At 56.9% G+C, this 16894-nt stretch overlaps 1 protein-coding gene across 3 annotated transcripts in view; it reads left to right on the forward strand.

Annotated features, from left to right (window-relative positions):
• Positions 1–16894, forward strand: part of PFKP (phosphofructokinase, platelet) — a 52743-nt gene that overhangs the window by 24365 nt on the left and 11484 nt on the right. For 2 of the 3 annotated variants that reach the window (XM_057730331.1, XM_057730329.1), the window contains exons 4-16: positions 820–1009; positions 2198–2363; positions 3330–3374; positions 3559–3667; positions 7099–7194; positions 8480–8572; positions 9241–9366; positions 10216–10280; positions 10764–10833; positions 11125–11271; positions 13490–13560; positions 14391–14478; positions 15039–15191. In XM_057730331.1, coding sequence (XP_057586314.1) covers positions 820–1009; positions 2198–2363; positions 3330–3374; positions 3559–3667; positions 7099–7194; positions 8480–8572; positions 9241–9366; positions 10216–10280; positions 10764–10833; positions 11125–11271; positions 13490–13560; positions 14391–14478; positions 15039–15191 — 1419 coding nt within the window. Of the gene's footprint in view, positions 1–155; positions 707–819; positions 1010–2197; positions 2364–3329; positions 3375–3558; positions 3668–7098; positions 7195–8479; positions 8573–9240; positions 9367–10215; positions 10281–10763; positions 10834–11124; positions 11272–13489; positions 13561–14390; positions 14479–15038; positions 15192–16894 lie in introns of those variants that run through there. The other variant, XM_057730330.1, reaches the window with a different exon arrangement.

Genomic DNA, 16894 nt, shown 5'->3' on the forward strand with positions numbered 1-16894 from the left:
GCCAGCTGCTGCCGTCACGGCGTCACACTGACTGCCGTCATCAACCTAGGATGACTGCTGCTGGCAGCCACCTTGCTTTATGAAGCGGGCGGGCACTCAGAGGGCGTATACCGCACACATTGATACTTTATCAGTGCGTGCAGGGTTTGTGTAAAGGCATCCTGCGTTTTTCTAGATGCAACTAGGGGTCCTTTGCTGTTGAAAAATGAAGTACGAAAACTCACGATTTCTTTCTCCCAGAAGTTTGGATGATCCAGTTAAAGTTTTCTTAAGATTCAACGTTTAAAAAGGGGTGTGGTGGGGGAGATTTTGTGCAAAAGTAAATCCCTTTGACTCACAGATTTCTGTTTTGCCAGTAGTCATTTATGGTGAGCCCTAACAGAAGGGGAGCCTTGTTACCTGGGGCCGCTGGATACGGCGCTTCTCTGGCCGTGGCTGTTGCCCGGCGCTGAGCCCATCTCAGGCTCAGAGAGAGTGTGGGCTCCAGCCCTCCCCGTGCCGGCAGCCTTCCCCCAGGACGGCTGTCGCTGTCGTCCTCTTGCAGAGGCTTCTGCTCTGCGTGCGTGGCTGACGGCTGCCCTTCTCCCTTGTTTCCGTCCCCCGCTCCGTCCCCCTTGGGAATGAGGCGGCGTCTTTAGCCGTTGAGTTCCAGGATGGCGCTAAAAGTCGGAAGACTCCCAACTTTCACAGTTGACCGATTCGAAAGGTGAGAAGGAGGGAAGCCTACACTTTGTACACCGGCACGCACACGTGCGGACCTGTCCAGCTGTCTGTCCAGACGGGAGGAGAGAGATAAACACGGTTTTGTTTCTCTTCCAGGGAGGGACCATCATTGGCAGCGCCCGCTGCAAGGACTTCCGTTCTCGAGAAGGCCGCCTGAAGGCTGCTCGTAACCTGGTCCAGCTGGGCATCACCAACCTGTGTGTGATCGGCGGGGATGGGAGTCTCACCGGGGCCAACATCTTCCGGAAGGAGTGGAGCGGGCTGCTGGAGGAGCTGGCCCGGGAGGGTGCGTCTCTGCTGCCACGCATGTCGCTCTTGTGGGGCTCTGACCCCACCCCCGCTGCCGACCCCGTCATCTCCCCTTCCCTTCAGAGACCTTGGAGTGTATACATTCTGCCCGTTTAGCTGTCCCAGAGGTATTTGCTTCTGGCGGTGATGCAGATCTCACAGTTGCCAACTCAGGAGTCATATCTGTGCCTCAAATAATGACAATAATGATACAAAGAACAGCATTTATTCCACTAACCTGTGTGGCAGGCGCGGCCCCACTTTTGACACAGGAGGCTTTGTGCACTGCCTGTGACCACCGTCGGAGAGGTTTTGTACTGATCCCCACTTTACAGAGGAGGCTCAGGGGCTTGAGGAGAAGCCACGTGGCCGTGAGGGTGGCCCCAGCTTGTGTCTGCCCCCACCAGCTCCCCTGGGGTCTCTCTGTCAGCTGTTGGAAGACTTGAGTTTAGATGGTAATGACCTGCTGCTGGGTGGTCCTTTATCTCCTCTGAAGCTGTGTAGGAAAGGATTTTCAAGAATCCTATATATTCTGGGGTTTTTGTCTTTTAAACGTGTTGTTACAAAATTCCAATTTAATATAAAATATGGCCAGTGGCAGCAAAGTGAACTAATAGCAACCTTATGAAAGGTGTAAACTTGAACTAAAGCAATGACCGCAAGTTCTGTGACATCTACTTGGGGAATGGAGAGCGGCTGTCAGACACCAGCAGCAAGGGCCTAACGATATCTCTGCAGCACGTTCTGGTGTAAGGCAGGCGCGTGCGGTGGTAATACAGGAGAGGAGTAGCTGCCCCCACCTTGACCTTGACCATTCTAGTCCCATTTAAGCAGATCCAGCATCCCCGGTGGTCTTCTCTAAGAACGCTAAGTAGATCCCTACCAACATAATTACCCCCACAGGCCTGTAAGGAGTCAATGGAACACTTGCACAATAGGCCAAGGCCATTGCCAGACAGAAGTCAGATTGCAACATGCGATCCTTCCTTATACCTGGGTTGGTGCTCTTGTCTGGATGTCAGGTGGTCGCTCCTCTCTCGCCCCAAGCTCCGCCCTTGTGTGGCTTTTGTCTCCGTCAGTGTGCGGGATCAGGCCACGCGGAGGTCGGAGGCAGTGGGTAGGGAACGCGTGGAGCAGTGTGCCGTCCCCCCGCGTCACCCTGGGCGTGTGGCCTGTCCCCACACAGGCACGATCGACGCGGAGGAGGTCGAGAAGCACGGGCATCTCAACGTGGTGGGCATGGTGGGCTCCATCGACAACGACTTCTGCGGCACCGACATGACCATCGGCGCCGACTCGGCCCTGCACCGCATCATCGAGGTCGTGGACGCCATCATGACCACTGCCCAGAGGTGGGGGTGGCCGCAGGGACCCGGCGGGCGGGCGGCCCTGGGCCTGAGACCTGGGCCGCGTAGACCTCAGTGCCGGCTCTGGAAGGTTCCACAAGCCTTGTCACTTGATAGTAGAAACAATTTAGTATTACTTTTTATTTTCACTTTTAAAAAGTCACTACTTCCCAATTGTAAAAGAAAAATGTGTTCATTGGAGAGAATTTAGAAAAAAGACAAAGTCATCACCATGTAAAGTCCTGCCCGAAGCACTCGTGCGGGAATCGCAGAAAGTAAAGCCCTGGGTTGTGCACGGCCCTCATTAGAGCTGGGTGAGCATCCCGCCTCACCCTTTATCCTGTTTCTCACCTGCCATTTCCCAGCGTGTAGAGGAGGCAGTGACCTGTCCCCGTGCCGCAGACTCACAGCAGAACCTTCCCCATAACGCCTGCCGTGGCGCCCTCCGGTTTCCCAGGCACTTTCACGAAGGCCACGTGAGAGAGGAAACGGAACATGGGCCTCTGTTTCGTAGATGAGGCACCTGCCACTGTCACAGTGCCACGTCCCCGTCTGGTTCCCAGGGTCACTCGTGGCAGTTAGTTTCCTGTTTGTGGAAAGGCTGTGGTCCCCAGGTGTGGACCTGACTCTGTCCCGCGTTGCTGTGGGTGACGTCCAGCCCAGGTTCTGGCCGGAGAAGCAGCTCTCTCTGCCCAGCAGAGCCCTTGTCCTGGGAAGAGCATGGGTGTATCCCCATGGCGTGAGTGTGTCTGGCACAAGCACACCTGCTGTAAAACACAACCAGGAGGTGCTGCTCGCGGCCACAGCCCCTTTGCTCAAAGGAACTGAAAACACACTCACGACGGCATTTGCTCATGTAGAGAGCGAGTCATTTGGGGGACAGCTCAGGTTCCTGCTGTAATTATGAAGCAGCCTTTTCTCTTTTGCTTTTCGTGGTGGTGCTAAGGGGATGTTCCTTTCTCTCTTTTCCAGCCACCAGAGAACCTTTGTCCTGGAGGTTATGGGGAGGCACTGCGGGTACGTATGTGTAGACGCAATTGGGATGGAGAGGACCCCTAGCACGGTCCCTGGGGGCCCCTGCTCCCCAGCGCACAGGTCCCAGGCCAGGCTCCCCAGGTGCCCGCGGCATCCAGTCTGCCGGGGCCAGCCCTGAGCCCGCAGTGCCGCACAGCCTCACGAGGTCATCGCTGTCTCTGTGCAGGTACCTGGCCCTGGCGAGCGCCTTGGCCTGCGGGGCCGACTGGGTGTTCCTTCCAGAATCTCCGCCAGAAGAAGGTTGGCAGGAAAACATGTGCATCAAACTCTCAGAGGTAAGTCACGCTCTGCCTCCTTTAACGGCCAGCGATCCCAGTTGTGCTGCCCCGGCCGTGATGTCGGGCTGGACAGGGTTTTAAACCGGCCACAGCCTTCTGCTCAGGGTGGCTTCAGGCTTGTTGCTGGGGGCTTGACACCCCCGCGTCTGCCCACCGCCCGCCGCGCTGAGGGGGCTTGGAGGGAGAAGCGGCGGAAGTGTCCGAGTGTGTTGCGCACAGCGGCAGCCGTGCTGGGTGCGGGGGTGGCGACACGGTGCCCCGGGCCTGTCCCCACGCGGGAGGTGCAGGAGGCCTGGGCGTCGGCTGCGTCTCCCGTGTGGCACGAGTGGAGGCGGCTGTCCGGGCGCTGGCCGTGCCGTGGGCCCGGCTGTGGGCTGTCTCCGCTGAGCCGGGCTCCCCGCTCCGTCTGCGGGGGCCCTTGGGGTTCACCCCGCAGACTGTCAGCGTCGGGCAGATTTCCTCTGCAACAGCGTCTCACAACAGCAGGCGAGGCCTCGTAGGAAACGACGGTTTGCTTTCAGGGCAGAAATCCCGATGTGTGTGGAGTTTCCCTTCTCTTACTTTCATTACCACCTTGTCACTGTTCTGTAGGCAAAAATGCAAACATGTGGTAGAGGCCAGTTGTCGTCGTACTCAGCAAACACACAAGCATTGCACACAACCAAGACCCGTGTTCATAAGTCATGGCCATTGCCTGCAGGGTGACGGGTCCCAAGAAAGGATTTCCTGTGTTGATTTCAAATATATGCGCACCGTGAGAGTCACCAGTTAAGTTTTATTTGGGGCAAAATGAAGACCGCAGCCTGGGAGACAGGGTTTCAGGTCACTCTGAGAAACGGCTCCAAGGAGGTGAGGGGAGGAGGCAGGATGTATAGGAGTTTTACAGCAAAGGGCAGGTAATTGGGAACGTCAAAAGATTATTGTTAAATAAAGAAAACTAGTTATCTCAAGTTAAGGAATTTCGCAGCTTTCTGTGTATGGGAAGATGCTGGAGTCTGGGCTCACTGAGGTCACTCCTTTGAGTTGCACCTCAGCTCTCCGGGGCCAGCATCCTGTGGTTTCTCCTCCTGAGTGTCCCCAGGACTCTCCGTGGGGAGGTGGTGCAATCTGAGGGCTGCGAGCTGGCAGGTGTTCTTTGTTTCCTTCCCGAGTTCGCTCAGGGCTCACCCGCTCACCATGGGCTGTGGCTGCAGTCATGATGACCTGACGTCCTCTGTTTTCTGACATGGCAGGACATAGTCCATTTATAAATATTCCGTGTGTCACCAGCAACCTATCAGATAAGCTTTGCTGACCCAAAAGCCCCTGTAAGACGTTGCTACAGCAGCCCCTTCACTAGGAAGAATCACACACCCTTTAGAGGCTGGAGCTCTCCGCTGCAGCCGCCCAGGGCACCAGGGCACGTCCCAGGGTGACTGTTCCCAGTGGAGTAAAAATGAGTTCATTGTCTCTGGGTTCTGACCTGGGGACGTGGGCGGTGTTCTCTGCCGGCCAGGTGGAGTGAGGTACGTGGCTGGGTGCAGGAGTGGAGCACTGGCCCTCCTGTTAGGCAGGTACTGCATCCTGGCGCTGAGGACATCCACTTAATTGCTATCCCACAAGCCATTACCTGAGGGACGTGCCTGTCCCTGCACCCGTCCCTTCCCCTCCCGAGTCCCTGGCCTCATTCACAATGATACTACTCAGGCCGAGGTCTAATGCCCTTAGGGACCAGGAAACAGCCTTGTTGCGAGGAAGTGCCCGGCTGGTCAGAAGATCAGCAGTGAGGCTGTGGGGCTGGTTTTTAGGTTTCTCCATTATTTCTATAACTGTACGGTCTTATCTGCAAGGCTCCTTGAGTCTCAGATGTTATAAAATGCCCTGTCAGCTAGGATGAGAATCAGGACGTGTTTGGACCCCACTTAAGTGCTGCAGAGTCAGGACTGTCGGGTTAAACGCATGTGGGTGGAAACACTCGATATTGTGACACGTCATTAATTTTTAGTGGTTATCAGTGTAGCGCTGTGAGAGTTCTTCTAAATACCTTGCTGTATAATTGGCCCAAGAAACAAACCCCAGAGCATCCCCCTATCACAGGCATTAGGATGTAAAGCTGGAAAGGACTCAGGGGCATCGGAAGTCCAGGGCTGGTTCCTGGCTCTGCCACCCACGGGGCAAATGATGTTTGGACAGACGACCTCCCCTCCATGTCCTAAGTTCCTCAGCTGTGACTCAAGGTCATGCCACTACTCCGTAGGGATTTCGTGAGGATTCAGTGATGCGTGACTCCATCCAGGTGGGGGTCCAGGAGGCGGTCAGTGAACTACCCAGACAAGCTGGCTCTCTTCCCACCTGAGTGGGTAGACGACCGCATTTTTTTTTTAGCAGCTTTGGAATAGTCTATTTTATGGATGAAGTATGGCTGTTTAGCTAATAACCATATCTGTGGACCAGTCATTACTTCCATTTTTGCTCTTTCAAGTGATGCTAAAATAATCATTCTTGTAGCTGTATCTTTATACCTTCTAGAAAGTACTTCTGATTAATAAGTTCTCCAAAGTGTAGCACATTTTGGGACTTCCCTGGCGGTCCAGTGGTTAAGACTCTGCGCTTCCACTGCAGGGGGCACGGGTTCAATCCCTGGTCGGGTAACTAAGATCCTGCATGCCATGCAGCGTGGCCAAAAAAGTGTAGCGCACTTAATATCTGTCAGAAACAGACAGCAAGACAGCACGTGTGTTTGTGACGCAGGAGGGGCCGATGTCCTCGGGTGCTGCCTGCTCTGGGGCTGGCTGCCCCACGCAGCTCACACCCCCCATGGGAGGGTCCTTGACTGGGGACTTTATAGAGAACAGAATCGAGGAGTGTGATCCGGGGCATCGCAGTAGGCTGGCCGTGAGCCTGTGGGGACCGCGGGCCCAGGTGTCGGATGCTGCTGGCCTGGCTGTTCCTGCGGGGTGGCTCCGGCCCCGCCTGGGCTCCACTTTCCCTTCTGTGCCCCGCCTGCCTCCTGCCGAGGCCTGGGGCTGGCTCTGCCCATCACAAAGGCGAGAATCGCTGACCTTCACTAGGGCCAGCTTGGGGCAGGGTTCCTGGGGAGGTGGCAAGCTGGCTCCGGCTTCTGGGGGAGCTTGGGGGCCTGGTTTGCAGTAGAGACCCCCCCTGGGCGCCCAGCCTTGGAGCTCATCGCCGTCCGGGGTTCTGGATCAAAGACACCGGGGGCCGACCTGCACCTGTGGTGATGCTGCGGCAGCCGCCGTGTCTGCAGGCCCGCCATCCCACCTGCTCACCCAGGGCACCTTGACCTGCCCGGGTCCCTAGGTAGCACCCTGTATGAGGTCAGGTGACCGTGCCCCCCTGCAGAGAGGCCAGTTCGGTTGGGGCAGAGGCCCCCGTTGTGTCGTTGAGAATGGTTAGGCGTTTGAGGATTTCATCTTCTGTTTTCTTAGAACCGCGCCCGGAAAAAAAGACTGAACATCATCATTGTGGCCGAAGGAGCCATTGACACCCAAAACAAACCCATCACCTCTGAGCAAATCAAGGAGGTGAGTGTGTCCGGCTCCCCACACCCGCTCCCGCGCCTGCCTGGAGACGGGAGATTTCAACACCCTGGGCAGCGCTGGGGTTGGAACCGTGCGCTATTATTCAAGTATTTTTTGTTCTTCTTGATAATTAAAAATATTTTCATAATGATTCATAACTTTATGGGCATGAGAATCATACAGCCCCTGGCTTCTGGAGAGTCCATGCCTCTGGAATGCTGTCGGGCATATTCCCAAAGGCCCCAGGCTCCCCCAACAGAGAGAGAGGAGATGCGATCCGGTGGGGTGAGAAGGTTCCAGTTCTGGGTGCCGGCCACCGGGAGCCAGGGGGGTCAGCAGAGCGCATCCTCCCTCCACCAGAAAGCACCAGCTGAGCACGGCCTTACTCACAGAGAAGCTGCTCGGCTGACCTTAGTCATAGCTCCTCCGCCCTGCATGGGGGCGGACCCTGCATCCTGTGGCCACAGGGCTCGCTCGGCAGGTGCCAGCTGGTCTGCCCGGGAGGGATCAGCTGGGCTCCCCAGGTACCCAGGTAACTGGGCAGGTCCTGGACGCAACACTGGGGAGGCAGACAGGCTCTGGTGGAAGCCGCCCGTGAGGGCAAAGCACGTTATCAGCTTGGCTTTGCGAGCTGGTTTCTCTGATGCCTTTTGTGTGTCCCCTGACCAGCTTTCCACCTGATTATTAAAATAGCTGTGAAAGTCATCTGCCAGTATTTATAGAACAAATCAATACGATCAGAGCAAAGATTTTCTTTCCTACTTAATGGAAGTTGAGATTGGGTTGTGGAATATTAGAGCCAAAGGAGACATGGAATTCCTGTGACCCAGCCCCATCATTTTTATAGAGTAAACGAGGTCCAGTGAGGACAGGTGGCCCGTCCCACTGCCCGGCTGGGTTCACGTGTGCCCTGGACCGAGGGGACGCTTTGATTTTACTGTGTCATGCTTTTCAAATACAACCTTACAAATTCAAGGTGATTCAGGGAAGTGTGTATATCTTTACAAAGTATATGCTTTAAATACAAGCTATGGAAATTTTTTAAAAATCGTGTTAACTTATGTTCACTTGTGAGGTAGGAGAGACAAAGGTTTTATTTGATAATAAAAGTATTCTTTAAAAAAATTAATTTCAGCAAGCTGTTAAACATCCTTTCCGGAAGTGAAATTTAGAAACTAGAACATTCTTCTACGTAGATGTGCAGAAAGGCTAGAGAGACCTTCCCAGTTCGCCGCCCCCGTGTCTAGAATGAGCTGATGAGCGGGCTGTGTTCTGTGTTTCCCCTCAGCTCGTGGTCACGCAGCTGGGTTACGACACGCGGGTGACCATCCTCGGACACGTGCAGAGAGGCGGGACGCCTTCAGCCTTTGACAGGATCTTGGTGAGTGAGGCTGGAAGCGGTCAGCCATCATCACGAGGGAAGGAACACTTCTGGGGTCGCAAAGGGACCAGTTTGCTACGAAGACTGAGTGACATTGAGTAGAGCCATTGGTAAAGGGCGCCTCTGCCCACAGGCTGGGTGGCTCGTCCCCGGGTGCTACAGCCCGTGGTCTCAGGGGTAGACCTGCTAGCCAAGGGGGATTCCCAGGCCCCCTGGTCACCCAGACACCGGGAGACCCCACCAAACATGGGGGACAAAACCCAGAAGGTGGCCAGGGCATATCCACGTGCAGGTTTCTAGAAACGGATGCAGGGACCGCAGAAACCCAGAGTCCAGTTCTCGGTTTCCTGCTGCACACGCCTCTCACCCCCACCCCGCCCCCGCCCCCCACCCCCACCCCACCGCACCCTGGGCCGGTTCTCGGTGGAGTGCATCTCTTTGTCGGAGGTGGGTTAGAAGTGGGCAGGAAGGCCTCTGAGTAACTAACGGGTGCTCAGTGCAGGAGGAGCGGGGTGGGGGGGGGGGGCTTGAGGGCGGGGGAGCGGAGAACACAGCTGGTCCCGTCTGAATGCGGGGGGAGGGGGGGAGGCTCTGTCCGTGGGCACTGGGCGTGTCCCCGGGCAGGCGAGGGCCGTCTCTGACCTTCATCATCGTTTCGTGGTTTCCAGGCCAGCCGCATGGGGGTGGAGGCCGTGGTCGCCCTCCTCCAGGCCACGCCCGAGACCCCGGCCTGCGTGGTGTCGCTGAGCGGGAACCAGGCGGTGCGGCTGCCGCTGATGGAGTGCGTGCAGATGGTGAGCACGCCGCCCCCCCCACACGTGTGCGTGACCTTCCCCGGACCAGGGCCCCTCCCCGGGGGGACAGCAGTCCTTGCAGCACCTGCCGGGCCCCTTCCCCTCCCGTGACACCGAGCTCGCCGCCCCCACCGTGAGTCTAGCCTGGGGAGGGAGGGGGTGTGCCTGGGGCGCCCTGCGCTTCCTGTGAGCAGGTCACAGAGCCTGGAGACGGCTCCGCAGGGACTGGGGGCTCCTGGGGGCAGAGGACACCGTCCACCCTCTCCAGGGCCAGCCGTTCCCGCCCTCCTGTCCCCGAGGCCCTCACATCTGTGGTGCGACATGGGGGTGGCTAACTCAGGGGACCACTCGATTCGTGCCGCCTTCAGGCCCACAGCGCGCCACTGGCCGTGGGGACGCGGGCGATGGTTTTCCAGTTGACTGTCCAGTAGGTGAGGCGGCCGTGGAGTTGCATTAGAAATTGTTACTATTTTTAATGTTTCAGAGTCTATTCATGACTATTATTTTATTTGCTCTTCCCAGTGGCTCTGAGGTGTATGGATTTTCTAACATGTACAGAGAGGTGATTAAGTAATTCAGTCAAGGGACTTGTTGAAAGTAACCTTAGAAAAATACTTCCCTGAAGCCAAGGGCAGTACATGCAGTCTGTGTGTGCGTGGGTGTGTGTGCGTGCGTGCGTGCGTGTGTGCCCCGGTAGCCGGGTGGTGCAGGCTCACTGACCCTAGGCTGTGGGCTGCGAGGTCGGACGTGCAGGGACCAGGGATGGAAGGACCGAGCTGGTCCCACGTTCCCAGGCTGGATCTGAGGATGCATGGACGCTTGACACGTTTTCTCCTTATTTCCTTACAGACCCAGGATGTACAAAAGGCGATGGACGAGAGGAGATTTAAGGACGCTGTGCAACTCCGAGGAAGGTGACTGTCCTGAAAAAGCCTGTTTTACTGGGCGCCTTTGTTCATCAGGCCTGGTGTTAGAATGTGCCCCCTGGTCGTGCTTGTTCTGTCTCAACACAAGAAGTCAGAAGTTAAGACGGTGTGCAGTCAGGCACCGTTTCTGCAGGGCGATGGTCTGGGTGACTGATTAGAGAGAAATCTGCTTCCCTCAGGGCGGGGGGTGATTCAGAAGGTGGCGGGATCCGGGTAGCGAGTGCATGTGGCTGCTGGCGTTTGGGGAAAGGAACCTGCGTTTTAAACGGCCTGCCCTTCAGCCCCTCGTGCAGCATCTGTCCAGTCCCGGGAGCTCCCCCGGCCCCTTTGCCTGAGAGCCGGGCACACAGCCGGCACCCGCGGGCCATCTGCGCCCCGCACAAGCCTCCTCTGAGGCCCCTTCTCCCCAGAGGAGCCCGTCTGCTCCGTCCACATTCTTACCTTTGGTCCGACACCGCCCCTTTCTTCCAGGAGCTTTGAGAACAACCTGAACACCTACAAGCGGCTCGCCATCAAGCTGCCGGACTCCCAGATCCCCAAGGTAGGAGGTGCTGCCGCCCCTTCCCTTCTCCCCGCCTCCGGCGATGCCTGGGTCCTGCCCTGGCCCGGGCGCCCTTCTGCCCTGGCCCGCTCGGGTCTCCGCTGCCCGGGGTCCAAGCCGCCGGCCCTCTCCTCCTGCCCCCTCCCACCCGGATGATGCAGCTCTTGAGTTCTGGCGCCTGGGCCCGGCGCTCTGCCTTGCGCCCCAGCTCCGGGTGCAGCGCTGTGAGCCGGACGCGCCGTGACCGTGACCCTCACACGCACCCCCACGCCCCCCTCCCGCGACTTGCAGAGCAACTGCAACGTGTGCGTCGTGAATGTGGGCGCGCCCGCCGCCGGCATGAACGCAGCCGTGCGCGCCGCTGTGCGCGTGGGCATCTCCGAGGGACACAAGATGTTCGCCGTGTACGACGGCTTCGAGGGCTTCGCCAAAGGCCAGGTGAGCCCCGGGGTGCCCGGCAAGGGTGGTCCCCGATGAGAAGCCAGATTCTGGATCTCTCAGAGGCGGTAGGGAAGGCGTCTCTGGGGTCGGCGGACCTGGGCATGAGGCCGGAAGGGGAGCGGGCGCGCGTGGGGTGCAGTGGGTGAAGCGCACGGCGTGTAGGCGCGGCTCCCGCCCCGATAAAAACCTAATGAGAAGAGTAGCTGCCTGGGGGCTTACCCGGCACACTGCTCCTCCTCCGGGGCCTGCGTATTTAACCCATTTAAACCTCGCAGTAAGCTGAGATGCTGCCGTTTTCTGAATAAGGAAGCTGGAGCACCGAGACTTAATTAGCAAGACCGAGGTCGTAGGATGCAGGGTGCTGAGCGCTTGGTGAGGCCCCAGATGCTACCCTCTGGGCCAGGTGTGTCCTGGTCCCCTCTCACCCAAGGTTTCCGTTCTGTGGTTTGTTACCTGTGCTCCATGAATATGAAATAGGAAATTCCAGAAGAGACAGTCTGTGAGTTTTAAATTACGTGTTGTTCTGAGTAGTCTGATGAAAGCTCCGGCCGTCAGCTCTGTCCTCCCGGGCCATGAAGCATCCTCTTGTCCAGAGTACCTGCCCGTTAGTCACGGGGTGGCAGTGCTTGCGTTCAGGTGACGCTTACTTTGCTTAATAATGTCCCCAAAGTACAAAACAGGGGATGCCGGAGATTCAGATATTCTCCTCGCCTAATTTATAAATTGAATTTTATCCTAAGCATGCATGTACAGGTAAGACATGGGTATGCAGGGTTCCAGCGTCGCTGGGGGTCTTGGAACGTACGCCCTGCAGATAAGGGGGCGAATGTGTTTATCCACCCAGTGACTCAGCAGCTACTTACTGAGTTCTTATGCTGTGGAACCAAATTAGTGAAGAAAGCAGGCAAGACTCCCTGCATCTCAGGGAGGGAGATGACGGAGGTAAAAATCGATGGAATAAACTCTGCAGCGTATCAGGAAGTGACAGAGGCTAACAAGACCCAGGGGAGGGGAGGGGAGTGCCGCGGGCGTCTGCACTGAGGCTCAAAGCCGGTGCTGCTGGGAGGTGGCCTCAGACTGACGTGTGAAGGGGCTGAGTGCGTGGCCCTCGGGGACACAGACCTTGGTCCCAGGCAGGGCAGAAGGTGCAAAGGCCCTGAGCTGTTGGGGTGCGGGAGGGGCTCAGGTTACTGCAGAAGAGGGGCGAGTGAGGGAGGAGGAAGGAGGGGAGGGGAAAGGAAGTGGCGGCCAGATCATTTGTAGGTGATCCTAAGGGCTTTGGCTCTTCTTCTGAAAAGACAGGCAGGTTTGGAGCAGGGGCTTGGTGCGTTCTGACAGATCTCCACGGAAGGCAGGAGTAGGGGGCGGGAGAGGAGTTGGGGGGCTTCGGCAACAGCCCAGGCAGGGTGCTGGGGGCTTGGTCTAATCTGGCAATGGTGGAGACCGTTGAGAAATCTTCCAGGGTCTGGGTAATTTTGAAGGCCTGGCCAGCAGGAATTGTTCACTAAATATACACAGGTGTGAGAAAGGGGGCAGGAACGAGTCCGTTTCTGGCCTGAGTTGCAACTGATGGGGGTGGGAGATGTGAGAGGCGCTGGGATGGGGTGGAGTGGGAGGTGCCCAGTGAGCAGGTGGCTCCCTGTGCGGGGCCTTCAAGAGGCCTGGGCAGAGATGTGCGTTTGGAGGCTGGTGGTGTTTCAGACTGTGGCATAGAGAGCCCCCCACCCCGGGTGTGTGCCTGAAGGTGGGAAGAGGGCTTTGCTCTGAGGGAGGGGAGAGAGAAAGGGGAGAACCAGCCCAGGAAACTGATGAGTGCTGGGGGCGGGGAGGTGCAAACACCTAGTGGACATTTATCAGTGCTTTTAGGTGGCTTTCAATTTTTAAGTGATTTTTTAAAATTTTATTTTAATTAAGAAAGCTAAGATGTCAGTTTTCCTTTTACTTTGCGTGGTAGGACTTGGCTCACTAAAGCATCCCTCCGGCAGGCATGATGAGAGCAGGATACAGGGTCCTGCCCCAGGGGAGGGCCTGGCCTGTCCGTGGTCCTAATTGTGGAGCCTTGGAACACGGTGCAGGCCACGGCTCACTCAGCCTCACAGTGGAAGCCGTTTCCTGACGTTTCTCAGATCCTTACAGACGCGCAGCCTGTCAGAGGTGCTTTCCAATCCCCTTGTCTTTTTCACTGCAGCTGTTTCTTTCTCTGTTTGCACGTTAGATAAAGGAAATTGGCTGGGCGGACGTCGGCGGCTGGACCGGCCAAGGCGGCTCCATTCTGGGGACCAAACGGTAATGCTCCCATCCTGCTTCTGAGCTGGGCGTCCTCGGGGGGTGCAGCTGGTGCAGGTGCCGCTGCTTTAATTTCCCTTAAAGACACCCGGAGGAACTGGCACCAGTTCCCGTCCCGGTCCGGGAAGGACCCAGGTGGTGTTGTGGGAAGCCGGTGAGATGTGGCCTTGAAAAGAGACAAAGCAGGGCACCTGGGAACGGCTTCCTCTGATAATTCCTTGTTTCCGTCGATTGGAAGAACCCAGTGGTGGCAGAAAGCCCTCATCTCGCTTGAAGTGGGGCCCACAGGGATGCCTGAACTGCGGTGACTGCGCCGTGTAGACGGGATTGGTGGCCAGTGTTGTGGGGACCGCAGGCCTGAGCCCCAGGTCCCCACAGCTGCGGGGAGGACCCCAGGGGCTCCACAGAAAAGCACTGAGCTGCAGCCGCTTCTGCTCTGGGACACAGCGGGGACGGGGTGTGTTCCCGAGGCGCTGATTTACTGCGAAACTCTCTTCTCTCTGATCTCCGGGTGCAGCCCCGTCACCGTGTGTCACATTTTAATGTGGAAGGAAAGTACTTGGGAATTAAGTCTCATGAGCATTGGATTCCACACGCGTGTGACCTGTCGTCCAGGGGGATCTCCCAGCCTCTGTCGTGTTGTGGTGTCGGGGCACCCGCGCCGCCGCAGGGCTGGCCTAGTCCTCCACAGCGCCGCGGCTCCCCCCCCGCCCCGCAGTGCCCTCGGGATGGTGTCCCCCTGCCCCTTGGTGCCATGCAGCTTGGCCTCGGGGGGGGGGAGCACGCAGAGGGGGTCCTGCCTGAGCCCCGCTCCCTTGGCCGGTCCCCAGCACCCTCCCGGGGAAGTACCTGGAGGACATCGCCGCCCAGATGCACACCCACAGCATCAACGCGCTCCTGATCATCGGCGGATTCGAGGTATGTCTGCTCGCCCGCTGGCCCCGTGCCGGCCCCGTCAGCCCTGTGCTGACCGCCCTGCGTCATGGAGGGGGTCGTGGAGCCGCAGGCCCAGCCACCACGGCGTAATGGGGACTCAGAGGATGAGGGCAGGACTCGGGGATGCAGGCCCAGTGACGTAGAGCAACTCGGTCGGGAAGCGGAAGCGCAACTCCCTGGCTGGGGTCCCGCTGCTCCGTGAACCATCACATTGGTGGAGTCCATGGCAGTGACGCGCTCTCTTGGATGGGAAGCATGTTGGCTGCTCAGTGAGGAGGGCAGGGAGGGGCCGGGTTATTATCTTTCAACCACGTGTTGGACTGGCTGCCTTCATTTTTGATGTTCAGCTGAGGTCTGTCCCGCGGTGGGCTTTCTGTTTCCTTTAAAGGAAACATGAGACCCTCGAACAGTCCGATGGTCACCCGTGAGCGGCTCTGTCTCACCCGGGCGGGGCGATGCCCGCGGCCTCCCTTGGCCCCGCTGCCCATGGCGCTGCGTTCCCCTCCCCCGCCGCCCCCACAACCGCACACACTCGCCCACAGGCCTACCTGGGGCTGCTGGAGCTGTCGGCCGCCCGGGGGAAGCACGAGGAGTTCTGCGTCCCCATGGTCATGGTCCCCGCCACCGTCTCCAACAACGTGCCAGGCTCCGACTTCAGCATCGGGGCAGACACCGCCCTCAACACCATCACTGACGTGAGTGCCGGCCGCAGAGCAGGGGCCGCGGTCGCTAACCCCGGGCGCTGGCCCGCTTTTATCTCTCTGTGCACTCGAGACAGAGCCGCGGCACCAGGGTGGTTTGCTGAAAAGTGGAAAAAACAAAAAACAAAAAACAGGTCCAGTGGTTAAGACTCTTTGCTTCCAATGCAGGGGACGCGGGTTGCATCCCTAGTTGGGGAACTAAGATCCCACATTGCTGGCGCGTCCAAAAAACAAAAAAGCCTGACAATCACCGAATCCGCTTCCAAAGATTCTTACCACCGTTTTCCTTTGCTGCAGCCGGGGTGACATCCTCTGTGGCTCGGGTAGTTTAGGGTCACCGTGATGAGGATGTTCCTCTAAGGCTTTTTTTTCTTTCTTTTTTTTGGCTGAACTAAATTTACCTCAAGCCTGTAACACCTTATTGTGATAAATCCTGGGTCCAGTGGCCTGTGCTTTGATGTTTGAGGGTAGAAGCTAGAGTAAATATTTTGTGATTTTTATTCACTGACCTGAATCCACTTTTAAACAATTCTATTACTTTTGATTCCGGCCGGTGGCCTCATCCCCATCCTCCCCTTTGTGGATTGAATAAACCTCACCTAAAATAATATTGATGTTATTTGAGTGGGGTTTTTTTTGTTTTGTTTTGTTTTTTTTGTTTGTTTTTTGTTTTTTGCCAAAAGACCATAACAAAACATAGATATACACCTTACTTATTGTATTTGTAAATCACACTTGGAACGTTGCATGGAAGTTTGAAGATCTGTGTCTAACACGAAATGCATTGCTCCCTTTTTAAAGAAATTTGGCATCTGAAATTTTTCAGTGAATTCTCACATTTTATTGTCCTTGCAAGACGTAGATCTCGTGACTGTTTCTCTGAGCTTTTAACCCTTAAGCCCATGGCATCAAGTCTGTCTCGTAGAGCCGGTAGATAAAAGAAAAGCTTTTAAAATAGAATTTACGTGGTGAGCGATGCTTAGTGCTCATTTCTTGCTTTCCTGAGCCTCTCAAACTTTCTGCAACTTCTTTACTAAAAAGCCCTCCGGTGCCGCCTGTGTCCGCGCGCTGGACGCCTCACCCACGTCCCTGCCCCCTTGCCCGCCGCTGCTTGTGCCACCCTGGTGCCGCTTTTGCTGCTGTGGGACTGACTCGCCCCTGGCCCGTGCTCAAGCTCTGGGCTGAAAGGTCGTGTCTGTCGCAAAACGGACGTCGTCACAGTCCTACTGCTTCTCCCGCGTAGCTGGATCTGAACCTGCTCACGCCACGCTTGCAGTAGAAGCAACCCAAGTTCGTTTCCTAGTTGTCACCTAACTGGATCCCCTTGGGGTGGCGGGGACCCTGAGAATGGCGGTTGGTGGGTCCTGACCGAGGGCGGTGCTTGTCCCCCGTGATGTTTCACAAGCACGCGGGCAGGCCGGCCGGGATTCTCCCACTTTATAACCCCAGCCTCCTCTGCTGCAAAGCGTTGTTTTTCCAGGTGATAAAGACTTCTTATGCGTGTGTTGTTGAAAACTTGAAAACCAGAATAGGTCTGGGGAAAACTCCAAGTGCTCCATCCTTCTCCCCTCCGAGGGATTTTGAGGTTTATTATGCGCGTGTTTGCGTGCGGGTTTTTATTCATCCGGGTTTCTCAGAGCCGAGGTCACAGTTGTGAAGCTGGCGGAGCTTGTTGGTGACGGGGCCGGGACCACCCT

Source organism: Hippopotamus amphibius, chromosome 4 (genome assembly GCF_030028045.1).
Source record: "Hippopotamus amphibius kiboko isolate mHipAmp2 chromosome 4, mHipAmp2.hap2, whole genome shotgun sequence".
Classification (NCBI taxonomy): domain Eukaryota; kingdom Metazoa; phylum Chordata; class Mammalia; order Artiodactyla; family Hippopotamidae; genus Hippopotamus; species Hippopotamus amphibius.